Source organism: Armigeres subalbatus, chromosome 1 (genome assembly GCF_024139115.2).
Source record: "Armigeres subalbatus isolate Guangzhou_Male chromosome 1, GZ_Asu_2, whole genome shotgun sequence".
In the NCBI taxonomy this organism is placed as follows: domain Eukaryota; kingdom Metazoa; phylum Arthropoda; class Insecta; order Diptera; family Culicidae; genus Armigeres; species Armigeres subalbatus.
Genome location: NC_085139.1, coordinates 63,324,421 through 63,343,646, shown reverse-complemented (window position 1 = coordinate 63,343,646; position 19,226 = coordinate 63,324,421). Strand labels below are relative to the sequence as shown.

The following is a 19,226-nucleotide window of genomic DNA, read 5'->3' as shown; positions in this document are numbered from 1 at the left end:
GTTTAAATTGCACGGGGACCAAAAACCTGGCGGAAAAATTTTCCTGAGGTGTAAGGCAGCCTAAGGTTGCCTCACACCTCGGGAATTTGATCCGCGGTTTTTTTTTCCCATGCATTTTTGCATATGCGATGTATTCGAGATTTGGACACGGAAAATCAAAATCCCGACCCCTTTAAAATACACGGGGACCAAATTCCGGCGGAAAATTGTCCCGAGGTGTAAGGTAGTCTTTAAGGCCACCTTACACCTCGGGAATTTGGTCCGCGGAATTTTTCCCCATGTATTTTTGCATATGCGATGTTTTCGGGATTTGGGCACGGAAAATCAAAATCCCGGCCCCATTTAAAATGCACGGGGACCAAAATCCGGCGGAAAATTTTCCCGAGGTGTAAGGTGGCCTTTAAGGTAGCCTTAAAATCAGAGGTATAGCAAAAGTCAAAATCACCGTAGCAAACATAAAATACATACCTAAATATGTTTACTCTTTTATTCTTTGACTTACACAGATTTATGACTTAAAAATGATTTATTAAAGGTAATGTATGGGTTCTTTGGAAAAGATTACCTTAAACATGCCAAAGAATCGATTGAGTAAAGCAAATATTTTTTTTTACGCGAAAGGTTATTTTTTTCGAGCTGTACAATACACTACTGCAAAGTCCATAGTTCAACATGGTTGCTTCCTTGACCTCACCTAAGCATTTAATGTAAAAGGTTCACGTGATTATTCTCAATAAACTAAACTAAACTAAAAAAAAACTAGGCCCGCAACGAAAATTATGTTGAGCTCAAAGAGCCTTTTAGTAGTCCCCCGAAATTCTTTGATATAGGGTCTTTTCGAATGATCAATAACATGAACTAGTGTACAATACTAAAACATTAATATTATTAACCTTGGTATTTAAATCATCTACCTATAACTTTCCTAGTATTCAGTCCGAAACATCTTTTGGTTGATCTCCGGCTCGAATGACTTCATTGTCCTTTAGCTCGTATTCATCCTTTTTTGTGATACCACTAAACTTCATCACCTGGGCGTTAGGTATGTTTAGCTGCTTAGCGAATCTTATGGCTGTACAAAAATTGTAAAAATAAAAACAAATCAATTTATTTACTTATAACATTATGTTCAGAATCTTTTTAACATTTATAAAGAACATGTTTATTGGAAACTTCAGTCACCTTCAGTTTTGTACGAGTTAGTTTAAATTACAATCTTAATTATAGATACTGATTCACGTCCCTTGTCATAATGTTAGTGCAGTAGTTTGTGCCAGAGTCTATTATATAGAGTTGCGCAAAGAGGATCTTCTTACTCTTATTCTGAATGATGCTCTTGTTATTATGTTGAAAACTTTCATTTTTGTTCAACCCTTCAAGTGACTTCACGGGAGTGATCACTTCTAAAGCTTTTTAATTCGATAACCAAAGTCATCTACAGAGTGCAAACACGTGAGTTTCTTGTTGCAACTTTATTGGGGGGTGTTTTGATGTTTTTTGAAGCTGTTTCTAGAACAAATCTAATACATTTCAATTCATGAGTTTTAATTCGCCATAATAATCATCAGGCGATAACAATACTTCCGCCTTACCAACAATCATTTGTTTACTTTGCTCGATAGGTAGACGATTTGACAGTTCAATAGGTAGATTTGGCTTCACTCTTTGCGTAACTCTATATAATAGACTCTGGTTTGTGCAACCAGGGGGAGAAGGCGGAGCACTGAATCCCTACCCCAACATGTGGGACATCTGTATTTGGTTCTAAACTGAGACGAGACCTGCAAAGACGCTGCTTCTTTTCTCTTGTTTTGACACTTGTTCTTCTTTTCATCACAGTTGACCATCGAGTTTCAACTGTTTACTTGACTGTTTCACCTAAGCCCCAGGTGAACCCTTCTGAGCACAATAAAAGTGTATTCAATTCACGAAATAGTTAATTCATTTTCATAAGGATTTTTATACCGGAAACAAAACACAGATTTATTACTGATTATTAACAAGCTAAACGGAAGGTTTGGAATACTCGTTAAAGTAAAAAAGTCTTGGTAAAACAAAAATGATGTGGAATATTTTATTTGGGATACCAATACTTTCACTCAAAAAGCTGCTGGTTGCACCTGACAGTTCGTGACAGCAGTTGACTGGCAGCAGCTGAAGTTACATTTTTTCCTCTTTGCAGGTCTCGTCTCAGGTTCTAAACTGTAAACAACAGTGTTAACTCTCTACCACTATTTTGTTATGGCGAGGCAATTTTTATGCACACTTTTGTTTTCGATATTTTATCAAAATTAAACACTCAATCATGCAGCAATATAACGATGAAATATGCTTGAGATACCTGCTTGATTATAGGGACTCGAAAAAGAATTTATTTGCAGTAACTAACCGAATATAAAAATGTTCACATTAACGATTGCGCCCTAACACCGGTTCTAAGCTTCGATGCAGAGTCACGGATAAAATGGAAAAAGCGTATTAGCTTATTATTCAAACCTTTTTGAGCTTTTTTAACTTTTAATCATTTAAACACTATTTAAACACAAAACGCTAAATGTGATCATAAAACTACTATTCTAATGCTGGTTTACCATTATAGCACTCAAATAAGTGCTGGAATATATTTTATGCAACCCATTCGAGTTGCATAATGTTCATTAAAGCACCCATTTCACTAGTATGCAAAAGTAGGCCGTTTTATTACTCAAACGCCAACTGTAAACTAGGCATTATGATCAGGAATTGCAAAAAATATTTTAGGCGACATTTTCCGTGGCAAAATGTTTAAAGTGTTACGTCTGTTTGTTTATGGTCAAAGTCTTTTACCTTGCGGCATCTTTGCTTCCTCTTCCGACTTAACGCCGTAATACAAGGCCCAGTCGTTCCGGCCGGTGAACACCATATAGCCAACCCATCCGATAGCGTTCCACGCCAGTACGGCGTACAGTACACTTAACCGACCCTTCCACTGGGCAGCCCGATCCACCGGTATGGGATTCATCCGCCGACGGATCCACCGCCTGAGCCATCGTGGCTGCTGGAACAGCGACATCACTCGGGAGGCTTTGCTAGATTCGGGGTGTATTTGATCAAATCGGTTACCCTGGTTTCAGATTATTTTTCGGGCTTGTCGAGTTATAATCCGCGGTGCTGTTGGTGCTGTTTGAGGATCCGGAGGATTCGGGACCAAACTACGACATCAAAACATTGCACTGCACTCGTATTTCGTACACGGAAACGCAAAAAATGAAAAAAATCTTGCATAATCAAAGATGTAAACCGATATTATTTCTTATTTGACATTTTTCTTTTGTTTCGAGACTCGTCACAATCGAGCAATCAAAACAATGGCTACGGACTGACAAAAACCACGCGTTCCTCAGAATTATCGCAAAATCTTTTTGTTCATTTCAAATTCCTATGAATATTCCTCCTTATATACAATCGTGGTACTACAGCAGAAGCAATAGCGGTGCCATTTCTGTTTTATCAAAATGGATTTTGCCAAAAATATACTGCACAAGTACGGCTGGAGGGAAGGTAAGTTTATGACTTTTTTTTTACATTTTTTTGCTTTTCTCGTACAACAAAGTTGTAGTTGTAGTTTTTATTTTTGAAATAATTTATTGGTTCATCCAGTACAAGTTAGTCACTTTTCAACAATGTAAGAATAAAATTTAATTTGGTGTTTGCGCCACTGCCAATTTGCATTGCTTTTGTATCTCAAAACCTGATCACTCGGCAAAAATAGAGTTAAGTGACTTACTAACATGAACCCTTTTTTGCACAGGCGACGGATTGGGCAAAAACTCCGATGGTATTGTGAAACCGATCAAGGCCAGTTTCAAATTCAATAGTTCCGGCCTTGGTTCGGACCAGGCCAAAGACCTCACCAACAACTGGTGGGATCGAGTGTTCAACGAGGCAGCCAACAATATCGAGGTCGGTCCGTCGGGCAAAATCTCCCAAAAAGAGAAAGATGCCGTGGAGATCTCCAACAAAAGCTACTCGGTCAAGAAGCTGAAACAGAAAACGGTCGATGGGAAGGCCAACTACGGTGGTTTCCTCAAGGCGTCCACTTTGTTGACGAATGTCGGCCGAGAGGAAGACATCGAAGGCCATGTGCATACCGAAGACATCGAGTTTAAGCCGGCAAGGGTTCTAACGGACGAGGAACTGTTTGCGGCTTGTGGAGGCCGGACTGCGCACAAAGGAGCGCGCCATGGATTAAACCTAACCGGGAAGTTGGCTCGCATCGAAGCACAGAACACCAAACTCCTGCAAGAGCTGGAGTCCAAATCGTTCGAGAAAGTCATCAAAAGCAACGACTGGCAGCAGGTGCAAAAACGTAAAAAATCTAAGAAGAAAAAGCGCAACGAGGAACGGTGGATAGAAACACATCAAGAAGAGGAGGAAGATAATCTGAAAGATATGATCCACAATGCCAATTACGTGGTGAAAAAGAACAAAAAGAAGGCTAAAGAGGAGCATCGGATGGAAAGCGAGCTGGTGGATGAGCTAAGCGAGTCGATGGGATTGTTTGATGCTTTGCCAGAGGACGATGGCCATGAACCAGATCCCGGGCCAAGCATTGAAGAAGAGTTGGATGTTCTGAGCGAAAAGATTCGAAAACTTGATCACAATTCGGTGGTCATAAAACGGAAAGATAAGAAAAAGAAGAAGAAAAGGGGAAAAGCCCATGAAGACGATGAGCAAGACCAATCGATGGATCCGTCGGCGAAGTACAGGAAGGACTACAAAAAGGAACAAAAACTCAACAATGAGCTGCTGCGCCAAATGGTGAGCCACGAAGTGCCACCGGAAAAACCCAAAAAGCCTAAGAAGCTATTGAAATCAGACTCGGAAGCGTCGGACAGCGAGGAGGACGTGGTCGCGCGGATTCAGGCCGATCGGGAAAAGATGCACTCCAAGATCCCGACCATCAAGGTTAGTGAGCTGACGGAGGAGGACCAGCAGACGGTGGCGGAGAAGTTCAAGGAGAAGCACTGGAACGGGGTCAAGCGCGTGGGGCGCCACAAGGCGCAGAGAAGGAAGAGCAAGAAAAAGGCCCGACAGTTGTCCAAGCTGGCCGACTGTTTGGAGAAACTGTAACTGGTGCTTCCGGATCGGGCATGAAGGGAGATTCAAATAAGCAATTGTAACTAGCCTTTTAGTTCGCTGAGGAGATTCTAAGATCTTTGAAATTTTGAATTCGTGTCGTCGAGTTAATGTTCGCTTTTGCTAAAATTGTATAATTTAATGAATTCAATAAATACTATTGAAATAATTTAAAGTTAATAGTTTAGTTCTCATGTTTACCCATAAATTCCGGTAAGCAATAAAAAAAATCGTTGTGGCCCCCAGAGTGTATGTAATTCGCTTTGGCGCAGCCGCGCTGCTGCCATCTAGCGGCGACGGACGTGTGCGTGAAATCACGTCTTCACTGTCACATGGTGAAGTATAGGAAGTATATTTTTAAATGCTTTTAAAATGTTATCAACAGTGATATGTTGAAAACTTTTTAATACATAGGGTTAGAATTTTTTTTAAACTACATGTTAAGCTCCTTATCTACACATGTTTTTTTAATCAAAATAATTCAACTTTCGTGTTACCTATATAAAAGTAAATTAAATTTCTAACCCAAAAAAAATGAACAATTTTCGTCTAAAATGTATTTTAACGCTTTAATAAGCATTTTAAAATTGACGTCCTACATCCACCGACGAACCGACGTGACACTTGCGCTCTCTGATTGTCTCACACTTTTTAACGGTCGTTCGCTTTTGCGGGCGATCGCTCCTGTCAAATGAGCTAAGACACAACTCCGCTGCAATGTTAATACAAATTAAGGTTGCTGGCTGAGCTATGAAAACTTCGCGAGCCATTATGGGGGTGGCGGTAGTGTTCGATGTTACTCGATGTCGAGAAGGCATTCGACAATGTATGGCATGATGGTCTGGTGAACAAAATACTTAGCTACAATCTTCCCAGCTACCTAGTGAAAATCATCCGCAACTATCTGTCGGCTTGGAGATTCCGGGTCTCAATCAGCGGTGCGAGTTCTAATGCGCACGACATCGTCGCAGGCGTCCCGCAAGGTAGTATCCTCGGGTCCCTGCTGTTCAACCTGTTCACCTCCGACATGCCAGAACCTCAAGAAGGCGGCACTTTGCAGGCACGTCTACAGGGGACGATTTATATGAGCTCTCGTGGCAAAACTCCAACGAGGCCTGGATGTCCTGACAGATTGTTTCACCAGCTGGAAGATTTGTATCAACGCGGCGAAGACCCAGACCATCATCTTCCCCCACTCAAAATCCCCCAGGCTTGTTTCGGCTGAGGACTGCAAAATCATCCTCAATGGCACGACAGTGGAATGGGCCAATGAGGTCAACTAGCTTGGCTTGACCCTCGACAGCAAGCTTATTTTCAGGCAACAGGTTGACAAGACGGTGACGAAGTGTAACGTTTTGCTGAAACTACTGTACTGCCGTTATACGCATAACTGCCCCATGTATATATAAAATCCCAGCAAACATGGGACAAATATACGTATGATGGCAGTGTACCCTTTGATCATTGCACTCCTAAGAGTGCAGAACAAATTCCTGAGGATGATCCTCAACACCCCTCCTTCTGAGGTCCACCGTCTGGCCTCCTAAAGGCCGTCATGATAAATTGAAATCATAATTTAAAAAAAAAATTGTCGATTAACACTGAAAATATTTAAAAATCGAAGTCTGGTGGACTGGTGGTGGTCATCGTGGACTGGTTTTCAATCGCAGACCAACGATTTAGAAGTCAATAGACTGCATCGTTTAAATGTTATACCAAATTGGTGCCTAGTGATATGATATTGATCTTAAGCAACACTACAGATTGCAACAATCTAAATATCTTTATATCGAATTATCAGCCTCGTGTATATGGGCTTATTCTACGAGTGGAGTGACGTGAGATTGCTCGAATGACGTGAGAAGAGTCGTATAGCCCCATTTGAATAACATGGTCACCTCACGTGAGAATTGTTAAAATCGACTCCCCTCACGTCACTCGACTCGTAGAATAAGCCCAATAGTCTCCCAGATGCGCCAAACCACAAAATCAATCTTCTGTGGTCTTGCAGATGCGCTTTATGATGTTCCAAACCACAAATCATTTTCCAGAGGCCTTCCAGACGCATTTTGTGATTTTCCAAACCACAAACCCTTTTCCAGAGGCCTTCCAAACACGCTTTGTGATTTTGCAAACCACAATCCGTTTTCCAGCGGTCTTCTAGACGCACTTTGTTATTTTCCAAACTATAATCCATTTTCCAGCGGTCTTCCAGACACGCTTCGTCATTTTATAAACCACAATCCATTTTCCAGCGGTCTTCCAGACACGCTTTGTGATTTGGCAAACCACAATCCGTTCTCCAGCGGTCCTCCAGCCAGACGCGCTTTGTAGCAATGCAAGCCAACTTACCATCAATTTTTTTAACACATTGGCACATTACCCACTTGAATTCAACTCACCTTTCGAAATCAGCGTCAGGATCCAAAAACAAAAACTGGCAAGATCGCCAAAATGTGTGGCCGCAAATGGCCGAAGCGAAATGCGATGACAGTACAGCTCTCCGTGGGTGCGTGTGCATGCCACAGAGATCTGGTGAGAAGAGGCCGAGTCATGGCTTGCTGCTCACCGATTGACAAAAGTGTTAATGTTTAATCACACGCTAATGGTAACTTACTCAAACCCCACATTAGAGACCATCTGAGCATCATTCATCAAGCTCAAACATTTTGGAAAAAATGGTATTTCGTTCATAAACAATTTATCAATGAAATAATTTTCTTGGTTTATTTTTCATTCACTCCCACAACTCACGGGCGTTATTTGCTTGTCGCCTAAATAAATAATAATTGAATGCAAATTAATTTCTAGGAGTTAGAAGAAAACATTCACCCTACCGCACTATAGACTAACGCGAAATGAACTCCCCCAAGAAATTATGACATTTGAGCGGGTCGCATAATGAACGCAAAATGAACTTTTGTTCGAGAAGACGACCCGCTCAAATGTCAAAATCCGTCGGGTGAGTGAATTCGATGAACCCCTGCATAAGTCTATTCTACTACCGAGGAAAGCAGAGGTCCCCTCTCCTATTCGATCTCTAGTTCTTCTTTTTGCCCTGCTTGTTAGTAGCGGATTTGGACTTCTCCCTGTCCTTAAGTGCCGCAGCTGCAGCCGGGGCTCCACCGGTGAAGAACGAGGTAATCACCTCGCTGATCTCCGGCATGTCGTTCGTCATCTGCAACCAAGCAATGATAAGAATCACAATCTGCAATATAAATCTTTCTAAAAACAATTACCTTCGACAGATTCAGATTCTCCATCTCCTTCTTCGTTTCCGGATCGCTCATCATCTTGGGCAGAATCAACATAATGAGCAGCGGCAGGATCATCATCAGCACCATCGGATTGAACAGGAAGTCGGTGATCTTCCACTGTTCGCGCTGCTGGAAGTACCGGAACCGCGTCAGCGCCTTCAGCTTCAGCGGGTACGGCACCTGGACCACCTGCGACGGCTGCACGTAGTTCAGCTTCCGGGCGCGGAATTTACCCTTGGGATTGATTTCCACCCGCACCGATTCGTAATAGTAGTCCGGGTTGAGAATTTCCACCACGTAGCTCCCGGACGGAACCGAACTGATCACGAACGAGCCGTCATCCTTGAGGAACCCTTTGTACTCACCCCCGTTGATGGAAATGTGCGTATCGATTTGCCAGGTAAGATCCGAACCACCGAAAAGTTCCGGCGGATATACACGCCCTTCGATGGTGTATCGTCCGGATTCGTCAAACTCGTCGATGGATGCGTCGCCCGCGGTCGTGTCAATTAACGCACCCAGGCCCAACAGCAAAAATATCAAGGTTTTTTCGAACATTTTCCTCGCAACTATAAAACTGAGAAGGTAAAAATAAATCCGCGACGACTAATCAGGCGATGTGAAAAAATAACATGACAAGCTGATTTTGACAGCAGACGCTGTCAAAAACTGGTATAATTATTCGGCATGGTAGTTGCTCACATCTCTAGTCTAACATTACGTTCTCTCAACGCCCGCACCGTGTCGCTCACCCACGAAAACATCCCAGATTGTCAACACGAAAGCCGAATTTGTTCCGATGAATCGCCTGCAAAAGCACCGAGAAGTGGAAATGTTTTGATTGTAAAAATTATATTTTAAAAGGTGGCAATAAATGTTTTTATATAAAAAGTGTGAAGTCACAAGCTGTGTTTAAAAGTGTCGTGTGTAAGTTCTCTGTGTTTTTCGTCGTCATCTGACTGCAGTATATTGCAAAGTTTGTTGGTGAGTCAGCAGCAGATAAGAAGACTCCTGAACCACTCCCATAATCGCTGATAAAAAAAATTATTACAGAGAAAATACCAAACGAAATGTGGAAATCGACGGCTGGTCGCGACATCGACGTGGGTCTCGCTCCCGAGGGCGATGACGACTGGGAGACCGATCCGGACTTTGTGAACGATGTGAACGAACAAGAGCAACGATGGGGATCAAAAACGGTGGAGGGTTCGGGCCGGAGTGCTGCGGCCATCGATATGCAGCAGCTGCGGGAGGAAACCGAGCGGGCGGATAAGGAAAAGAAGCAGAAGGAAGGGCCAAAATCATCCCACGGCTACGGCGGAAAATTTGGCGTGGAGAAAGATCGGATGGACAAGTCGGCGCTGGGGCACGACTACGTGGGGAAGGTGGAAAAACATGCCTCCCAGAAGGACTACTCGACCGGGTTCGGCGGGAAGTTCGGGGTGCAGTCGGACCGGGTGGACAAGTGCGCCGCGACCTGGGAGCACAAGGAGAAGGTGGAGAAGCACAGCTCCCAGAAGGACTATGTGACCGGATTCGGGGGGAAGTTCGGCGTACAGACAGATCGGGTGGACAAATCCGCCGTGGGGTGGGATCACGTTGAGAAGGTGGACAAGCACGAATCGCAGAAGGATTACAGCAAGGGATTCGGAGGCAAGTTCGGGGTGGAAGCGGATCGGCAGGATAAATCGGCGGTCGGTTGGGATCACATGGAAACGGTGCAGAAACATGAGAGTCAACTGGATCATAAAGTGGTAAGTTGGTACGCGAGCTTTTTGATGAATTATGTGTTATTTAGCGGTGGACTATTTTGCGACTTGTTTGCAAAGAGATAAGATCTTTAGGCAGCACTCTCATTCCCGTCTCCAACGTGTATTACTCAACAGCATTCCAGCTGAATAACTGTTACCTACGTCAACGCAGACTGGGCATCAGACGATCGAAAATCGTTGATCCTCTTCGTAAGGCTACCTACTGTGGCTACGGCGCACAGTGGCGAAAACCCGGACAAAACCTCAAACATTGCTTTGCTTATTAAGCGAAGCTCGTATTTTTTTTTCAATTCCGCACATTTCACAACTGCTCCGTTTTCCATCTCACTGAACATATATTTATCTCATCGCGAAACAAAAGAAATAGGCACGGCACCTATTTCGTCGTTTCTTTTTGCTCTCACTGCTGAAAACAATCACAAAAATAAGAAACAAATCAAATACCTTTTCGTTACCTTGTTTTTCGTGGGATGAACATCGGAGCTATGAGATGAAGTCCAAGAGCAGTAATCCTATATTAAACTGATTCCAAAAATTTGATGATTGAAACTTAAAAAAATAATTTTTGATGGCTTGTTGAAGCTAATGCTATAAAGTGTCTCCCTAACAAATAGGTATGGAAAATCAAAATCTGACTAACCTTTTTCGGGAAAGACTCGGAACGATCTGGCATCATGTATTGAAATCTATTTTTTGTCTGTTTCCGGTGGATGGTGTGGTGAATTGCACCAAAACTGGAAATTTGCTGTTTCAAGGTTAGAATGAGGACGTTGTTACTGCTTCAGACCTTAAGTCATGGGCTTCCGGAAGTACTTGAGTAGCAAAGTATATGTCGGATAACAAATCCAGGGCTGTTACAACAGTCGCGGATTTCGCGAATTTCGCGGATTTGTCGCGGATTTACCCTTTCAGTCGCGAAAATCGCGGTTCCTTCAAACATTGTCGCGAAAATCGCGGATTTATAACTACACTCTCGCGAAAATCGCGATTTTCGATAATTTTAGGATAAATTCAACATGTCGATTATTTGGGCGTTTGCAGAATAAGCAATCCGCCAAAGATCCAAACACATGGTATTCGAATAACCTTTCAATAGTCGTATGGATGTTGGTTTAAGTGGACTAATAGAAAGTCTGTCGAATTGCATTTATAGATTACTGAAATGCCGAGAATTATTTATTTTATTGCCTAGAACTTTTGTGCCACTAATTTCGGAATTACAATTATGATTACTTGCGCTGCATAGAGGGTCGACGATAAAGTTGGATCAAATGCATTAATACTTACACATGCAACTGACGGGACGGAACTGATAGCTGATCGAAGCTGTCTTTATTTATGTGTTTTTGATTTATAATATTCGGTTCAACACCAATTAGGAAAGGAATCAGAAGGATTCCTTTCGCAAGCCAACCTTGGGTCCCGCCAATGGCCAACCATTAATACTTACACATTAGACTGGTCCAGCTTAGTATGGGGAGAAAAAAATGTTGTCGAATTCCACGGGGCACCCCCCAGGATTGTGTCTTTGGGTGATAAAATGAATCTCTGAAAATTTCAGCTCAATCGCTTGTTGCATAAGCTGGCGCATTGGATTTGAAGTTTGTATGGAGATTTCAGCCAAAATGTATAGGAAAATACAACTCCGTCACTCATTCGATCTGGAAATTGGTTCTGATTGCTCGATTGACCTCAGAATTGCAAAAACGGCAGTTGGTATGCTACAGAACAATTTCACAGAACATTGTATGATGATTAAATGAACTTTTATATAGGTTTCGGCCCCGTGGAATTAGACAACTTTTTGTGCAACATGCAACTGACGGGACGGAACTGATAGCTGATCGAAGCTGTCTTTATTTATGTGTTTTTGATTTATAATATTCGGTTCAACACCAATTAGGAAAGAAATCAGAAGGATTCCTTTCGCAAGCCAACCTTGGGTCCCGCCAAATGTGAGCCAACCAAGGGCCTTCCTATTAATTTAGGAAGCGCCAGTTATTTTGAAATAAAATTGTCACATTAAAATTATTGTAAGGATAAAATTTGGTAGAGAAAAAACACAAAAACACTAATAAAATAGACCAAAAATTGGCATGATAGGGTTCCCGCTTCTCCCTGAGGACTAGAATCCTGGGGTTCCTGCCGCTTTGCATGACTCCTTATCCTAGGGTGGTGGGAACCTGATTAATCTGCATCCTCGAGTGTCTCTTGCTGCTGAAGGATTGAGGTCTAGGTTGGGAATGCCACGCTATGGTCATCCTCGGCAATATCAGCTGTCAAACAGAAAGTCCTTGTGGATTGTTCGACCTCTCTTTTTGTTGAGAAAGAATCAGATCGCATGTCAATGGTTGGGGCGATATTCAGAAATCCGAATATCGTCGGTGGAACGATAGATAAGGTTTTTTTCATTGCTCGACCATCAGTTGCATCAAGTTTTGTATCATGCTTAATGACTCCCACTATTGCACGCATCATTCAAACCATTTGATATTCGTCCTTTGTTTTATTATGTATTCCAATAACTTTATGTAGGCTAGTTTTTTTTTCAGTTCAATGTGTTTTTGTTCCATTACCTGTGCTTCAAAATTCATCGCTGTTCTTATATCCATTGAGAGTTTATTCGTGATTACTTAGTTGGAACAAACTGTCTGACTGAACTTGAGCCTTGAGACTCCAAAAGACTCCTACGATGGATAGCACATACGGCGTTGTAATGCTCACTATAGATGGCTAATCGCTAGATCCTGGCAAGTCCCTCCTTCGTTTGGGAGACTACTCACTTACGAACTAGTTTGCACATGTGGGGGCATAATCTAACTATTTCCGCTTACTAAGCTTCACTCCGATATAGATTCATTAACTCTTACGTACTCAGTTAATCCTGGGCCAACAGCTAAAAAGCGCACTGAAGTTTAGTACCCTCAGGTCCACTTCAATTGCAAAACACCATCCTGTACGCGACCTACTATGAAGCCTACCTACGGTCCCTTTTGGTACCTCTAGTGCATGTTATCTTTGCTTGATGCTCTTCCGGCAATTGAACAACGTGTCGAGTCTGCCGTGTTATTTCATCCATTATTTCATACGTAGTGGTAATCACATCATTTTTCAAGTCGTGAACATTATCCAAGTTTTTGAAAATTCGTAGGTCTTAGAACCGTTCCTGTCCGCCTCTGGTGTCATTTCGCCTGAGTGCTTTTAAATCAGATTTGTCAAGCTTTGTTCGGGCCTCTGCAGAGCTATGTCGCTTGCTTTTGAAGAAATTGTCTTATTTCCTAACTGGCGGATTGATGGAAGTGCAAAATCCAATGACTGATCAATAAATAGCCGGACGGATTATTGGTGCGTCCATATGCCCTTGTAAAACGATGGTAGATATTAGAAAAAAAAAACTAGCGTACTAAAAAATATAATTCAAATATAACCCTTGGTCTGACTGGTATTTACCTATGACAACAGACTGCCATCTGCCCAACCAACTTATAACTAAATGTATCTATACAACATCGATTAGAATGGAGGGTTTCCCGGAAACATTAAAAAATTAATTTCTTTCGGGCATAGTTCAACACTGCACACTGCACTTTTCTGTGGCTCGTGATATGGTTGAAGCGTTAACTATGCAGTTTTGGGTATTACATAAATTAGCGAAGGTTCTTTCATTTTCTTTTCTATCGACGAATATGACAATAGATTAGAAGCAAAAATATTGAAATTTCGCATTTATAAAACGTGTTTTGAAGTAAGAAACTATATTTTTGTTTGTCGCGGATTTGTTTCTACAGTCGCGGATTTCAATTTGCCAGTCGCGGATTTCGCGGATTGGAATTCGACTAATTTGTAACAGCCCTGCAAATCTAATCTCAAAATGAATTTAGCGTTCCAAAATTACTATTCGATGGAAAATTCGCGCGACATATTAGGTTTTGTCCAGCATTTGTATAGGGGCCCATCACTATGCGCCGTCTTCATTCATTTATTTTGTTTACATCTAAACGGATAACACTGAATCAACAATTTGACGCCACAATACCACCATTCGAGTGAAAGCCTTCAACGGCAACGGTTGTGCAAATTCGTCGTAGTGGAAAAATTCGACATACCATTGGCGAAAACTTTACCGTGAAATTCGATATTGAAAACTAACCTGATAAAGAACGTTATAAAAGTGTTAAATAGTAAAGCAAAGGAGATAATTCGTGGAGAAAGTAATAACCGAACACCGCCGGTTTGGGGTGACGCCATATTCAACCGGTGAAACGCGCTAGACGCCATTTTGTTTCTGGCAAAGTGAAAAAAGAGCACGTGCGAGGCAGTGAAAAAAAATGAGTGTCCAAGGCGATCCCCCGGATATACGGGGAGATAATGAAGTGGATATGGAAATGATGTCGGGTGCCCAAAGTCTGGAACTGCAAGCTACGCGTGGCCGCAAGGACACGGATAACCGAACGTCGGCGACAGATCAGCGAAAAAAACCTATCAACGTGCAATACACAATGGCCGACACAGGACCCTACAGGATTTACTTCGAACCGCTCACAAAGGAAGACCGCATCAATAAGTTCTCCGTAGGATCGGCACTGAGGAAAATGGAGCAATACCGGAAGCATATCGTGGATATGAAGCAGGTGGGCCGTAATAAGATTATGGTGTACTTGAACAGCTATGCAAAGGCCAACTCATTGGTTACGGATGTGCAAGCAGGCAAAATCGGAATGTACAAAGCATATGTACCGCTACACCTGGTCTGCGTTACGGGTGTCATCGCTGGGGTTCCGGCTGAAATCTCAGTCAATGACATTGCCGACGACATAGAATGCGACGTCCCAATTGTCAGCGTCAGGAGACTCAACAGATTTGTTGACGGAGCACCAGTGCCAACCAACCGAATAAGTGTCATGTTTCGATCGAATGTGCTGCCAGACAGAGTAAAGCTCTTTTGCTGCTCCAGCCGCATCACCCCATTTGAGCAAAAGCTTGTGATCTGCGGAAACTGTCTAAGGTTCAACCACCGGACGGCGCAATGCAAGGGAAAGAAGAGATGCGAAAAGTGCTCGCTACAACACGAAAACGCAGACCAAATTGGTAACTGCGCAAATGTTGCAAAATGTGCTTTCTGCAAATCTACAGCGCACACTGCGACATTTGACAAATGTCCAGAAAAGGTGCGACAGCTGAACATCAAGCGACTGATGGCCAAACGTACAATCACATATGCTGAAGCGAAGGAACAACTACCAACAACCAGCAACAGGTATGAACCACTATCAACACTGGAAGATTTTCCCAGTCTACCTGACTCCTTTGCGACAACAGCAGGGCAGTTTGTCACGAGCAACTTCAGGCAACAATGGGCACAAACTAACCAGGAACGAACAAAAATTACCCCAGCAGTCAAACTGTTCAAAGACAAGGACGATAAAAAGAAAGCAGGAGCGAAGAGACAACGAACAGACAACAAGAACAAGGAGGAAAGTCCGAAAAACGATAACACGAAGGAAGACAATGCAAACGGAACTGCTTTGAACAATCCGTTCAAAGTATCGGAAAAGGAACGATGGGAACACATCTCGAGAGAGGAAAAACGGAAAGCAGAGATGACGGCTAGCATAAACGCGAAGACGACAGTCATGTCGTTCTACACCGAATTTTTGAACCAGCTGGAGGACTCGGAAGAAATCAAACGTAAGTTCAAAACTTGTACTGAAAAATATTTCAACTTAGCTAACACTATCAAGGATAATAGAATGTAAACTCAAAACTCATAAATAAGTAGACATTTCAAATAATAATAGAACTCATTCAACACAATCAACTTTTGCAATGGATCTAGGGCTTAAAATTATGCAATGTAATGTTCAGAGTTTGACTCAACACAAATCTGAAATTCAAAGAGCATTAACAAGAGAAAACTACGAAATTGCGCTATTATCAGAAACATGGACCGACTACACACTTGTACAGACTAATAAGTACCAAATACCAAACTATCATCTAATCTGTCATTCGCGACACGATAATTACGGGGGAGCAGCCATACTGTTGCATAAAGATTTCAATTACAAGCAAATCCAAATGCCAGGATTGTCAGATTCTACACAAGCCTGTGGTATCCGGATATTGTCACTGGATTTGGTGGTACTATCAGTGTACATCAGTCCAACAATACCGGCCGAAAAATTCGGGGAAGACGTCGACAAAATTATGGACACAGTGCGCCATTACAAACGCGTCGTCCTTGGAGGCGATATAAACGCACATCATCAAATCTGGGGAAACGATTCCAATGATCGTAAGGGCGAAATATTCTTAAACGCAGTCAACGGTAGCGGTTTGATCGTTCTCAACAACGGGTCAAGTACGTATATACCAATCCAGCTGGGTAGGAAGGCATCTTCAATCGACATAACACTCTGTTCAGCAGACATCTATTTGAATGCGGAATGGGCGGTTTTAGATTTCAGTTTGGGTAGCCATCACATGACTATAGAAACAAAAATAGCAGCGCAGAATAAGGCAAAAGTGAAGTACGTATACAATAAGAAGCAAATAGGAGAACAAATAGCAAAGTTGAACGCACAGGCAATACAAACTGTAGAGGATCTTTCGAAACAGGTTAAAAGAATTTTCAAAGCCAATAAGAAAAAGGATAGGAGAGCACCTAAAATGTGGTGGTCAGAAGAAGTCGACGAAGCGTGGCAAAAGAAGACGGAAGCACGCAGAGAGTTTAATAGGAATTCGACACAGGACAATCTAATAGCATTCAAAAAAAAGGCAGCCACCTTCCAAAGAGCAAAAAGAAGCGAGGTTAAGAAGAAATTTGAACATTTTGCAGACGAAATCACACCGTTCACAAGCTCCAAGGAACTATGGTTAAGAATAGGTAGGATGACAGGAAAAAGGACATACAAAAAAGAGAACAATGTGCTTTTCGACGACAAAGAATTGGCAGAGGAATTTTTAGATACCCACTTCGGCCAGAACGACCCACAAGTAGACAATCCGTCGCTATGTGTTGCACAAAATCACATCATGGATAAGACAACATGGGATAGGATTCTTGCCAGCAAGAAGAACAGATCAGCACCAGGCGAAGATAGGATCAGCTACGAAACTCTGAAATGCTTACAACCCAGCGTCACCGAGTGCATAATACGTGACATAAACGATATGTGGATGAGAGGCGTCTTAAAGGATGAGCTAAAAGTTATACGAGTTGTTGCCATACCGAAACCAGGCAGGGATCAATCCTCGCCACAAGGAAAGCGACCAATCTCACTGATATCTACACTAACAAAACTCACGAATACAGCAGTACTTGAACTACTTCAGCATCATTTGGATAGTAACAGGATACTTAAGCCAACTTGTTTTGGCTTCAGGAAAAATCTGTCGACTACCACAGCACTGGCTTACGTGACGAACACCGTTCAACAAAACAAGAGGGAGAAATGGATAACAACGATGATTTGCGTTGACCTTAGTAACGCATTCAACGCAGTGAATACACAAAAACTTCTGGCCAAGATGGTAAATTTAAAAGTCCCAGCGGAAATATCCAATTGGGTTGCTTCATTTCTACAGAATAGAGTCATTACTTTCCAAATGAGGGACAGGATACTGAAAAGAACAATTAATAATGGGCTACCACAGGGAGACGTCTTATCACCGACTTTATTCAACATATATACGTCGAGCCTTCACGACATCGAAGAAGATGGAGTTGTTCTGGTGCAGTATGCAGATGATTTTGCCATTATGATCCGAGCAAAAACACTGGAACAGCTGGAGAATAAAGCACAGGGCTTCATGGACAAATTTGTAATGGCAGCTTCTGAACTCGACTTTCATATAAATCCAGAAAAAACAAAAGCTATAACCTTCTTGAACAGCAACAGAGAAATAAACATAAAAATCAACGACGTGAAGATCGAAATGGTTCGGACGCATCGATATCTTGGAGTCACTTTTGATCGCGGCCTAGGATTCGGAGTGCACAATAGAGAACTACAGGAGAAACTATCGCATCGACTGAACATGGTTAAGGTTATATCTGGAATAAAAAATGGTTCCCATCCACAAGTGATGAGCAGAATATATGAAGCACTAATAAGGAGCGTTATGGAATACGGGTGTGTAATACATAACAATGCTAGTCAAACTAATCGGAACAAATTAGCAGTCACGAACAATCAATGTCTGAGGAAAGTAACTGGATGCACTCGTACAACACCACTGAACGCCTTACTGGCAGTGGCCGGACAAGCGCCAGTAAGCATTCGACAGGAGTACGTCACTAACAGAGCAATAACCCGATACATGGAGCAAAATAATATCTTGGCGAAGGGGCTTCTTGAGCTTACCGTACACGATTCTGAATCCTCCAAATATACATACATGGAAAAAATCTACCTAAAACATAGAGAAATTTTTGACAATATCATGGTCAGTACGAGCTACCAAGCGTCATGTTTAGTTCATATTGAACCGAATATGGAGCAGGATATGGCAGCAAAACGTAACATCAACCCAATAAGGCTCAAACAAATAGCGTTATTTCTGCTGAACGGAAAGTACAAGGGGAGACCGAGGATCTACACGGACGCATCGAAAGAGAAATCAACATGCGCGGTCGGTATCTATGTGGAAAATCAAAAAAGAAGAACTTTTTTCAAACTGCGAGAGGAAACCAGTATCACGGGTGCCGAACTCACAGCAATAAGGATAGCCATGTCATTCATACAGGAGCAAAGGATACAAGATGTGGTGCTACTTACTGATTCGAAGTCATCCTGCTTAATGTTGGATACAGTACGGGAAATCAAAGCTGGTCCTTCTTTAATCGTCGAGATTCTCAACATCGCTCAGGAGTATGGAACATCCTTTCAGTGGATACCTAGTCATGTTGCTATTGAAGGAAACGAAGTCGCCGATGCACTCGCCAAGTTAGGCCTGGGAAATGATGCACCGGTGTTCAACAACAAGCTTTTTGTGAAGGATGCTTTCCTTCGGTTCAAATCCCTGAAAGACAAACAAGCTAATCAATGGTACCAAGAATATTCGGTAGAAAAGGGGA

The 19,226-nt window shown here is 42.3% G+C and overlaps 4 protein-coding genes across 5 annotated transcripts in view; 2 read left to right on the top strand and 2 right to left on the bottom strand.

Annotated features, from left to right (window-relative positions):
• Positions 1–864: 864 nt before the first annotated feature.
• Positions 865–3,212, bottom strand: LOC134226283 (uncharacterized). Its single transcript, XM_062706957.1, has 2 exons — positions 2,827–3,212; positions 865–1,072 (listed from the first exon to the last, which is right to left on the bottom strand). Exons 1-2 carry the CDS (start codon positions 3,050–3,052, stop codon positions 933–935), a joined length of 366 nt encoding a protein of 121 aa, XP_062562941.1. The 5' UTR covers positions 3,053–3,212; the 3' UTR covers positions 865–932.
• Positions 3,213–3,347: 135 nt separating this feature from the next.
• On the top strand, positions 3,348–5,298 carry LOC134226277 (G patch domain-containing protein 4). Its single transcript, XM_062706944.1, has 2 exons — positions 3,348–3,540; positions 3,791–5,298. The coding sequence occupies exons 1-2, from the start codon at positions 3,495–3,497 to the stop codon at positions 5,110–5,112; spliced, it is 1,368 nt and encodes a 455-aa protein (XP_062562928.1). The 5' UTR covers positions 3,348–3,494; the 3' UTR covers positions 5,113–5,298.
• Positions 5,299–7,831: 2,533 nt separating this feature from the next.
• LOC134226269 (ER membrane protein complex subunit 7 homolog) lies at positions 7,832–9,011 on the bottom strand. The gene is made up of 3 exons (XM_062706931.1): positions 8,358–9,011; positions 8,116–8,296; positions 7,832–7,963 (listed from the first exon to the last, which is right to left on the bottom strand). Exons 1-2 carry the CDS (start codon positions 8,931–8,933, stop codon positions 8,159–8,161), a joined length of 714 nt encoding a protein of 237 aa, XP_062562915.1. The 5' UTR covers positions 8,934–9,011; the 3' UTR covers positions 7,832–7,963; positions 8,116–8,158.
• A 133-nt stretch (positions 9,012–9,144) lies between these two features.
• The window catches only part of LOC134226257 (src substrate cortactin), a 32,145-nt gene continuing 22,063 nt past the window's right edge, over positions 9,145–19,226 (top strand). For both annotated transcript variants that reach the window (XM_062706922.1, XM_062706913.1), the window contains exons 1-2: positions 9,145–9,359; positions 9,429–10,129. In XM_062706922.1, coding sequence (XP_062562906.1) covers positions 9,446–10,129 — 684 coding nt within the window. In that variant the 5' untranslated portion in view covers positions 9,145–9,359; positions 9,429–9,445. The remainder of the gene's footprint in view (positions 9,360–9,428; positions 10,130–19,226) is intronic.

Coding starts and splice junctions, on each gene's coding strand:
- LOC134226269 (XM_062706931.1), bottom strand. CDS start 8,933: ATGTTCGAAAAAACCTTGATATTTTTGCTGTTGGGCCTGGGTGCGTTA. Junction 8,297..8,357: donor AGAATCTGAATCTGTCGAAG/GTAATTGTTTTT, acceptor GCTTGGTTGCAG/ATGACGAACGACATGCCGGA.
- LOC134226277 (XM_062706944.1), top strand. CDS start 3,495: ATGGATTTTGCCAAAAATATACTGCACAAGTACGGCTGGAGGGAAG. Junction 3,541..3,790: donor CAAGTACGGCTGGAGGGAAG/GTAAGTTTATGA, acceptor TTTTTTGCACAG/GCGACGGATTGGGCAAAAAC.
- LOC134226283 (XM_062706957.1), bottom strand. CDS start 3,052: ATGTCGCTGTTCCAGCAGCCACGATGGCTCAGGCGGTGGATCCGTCGG. Junction 1,073..2,826: donor GGAAGCAAAGATGCCGCAAG/GTAAAAGACTTT, acceptor ATTTTTGTACAG/CCATAAGATTCGCTAAGCAG.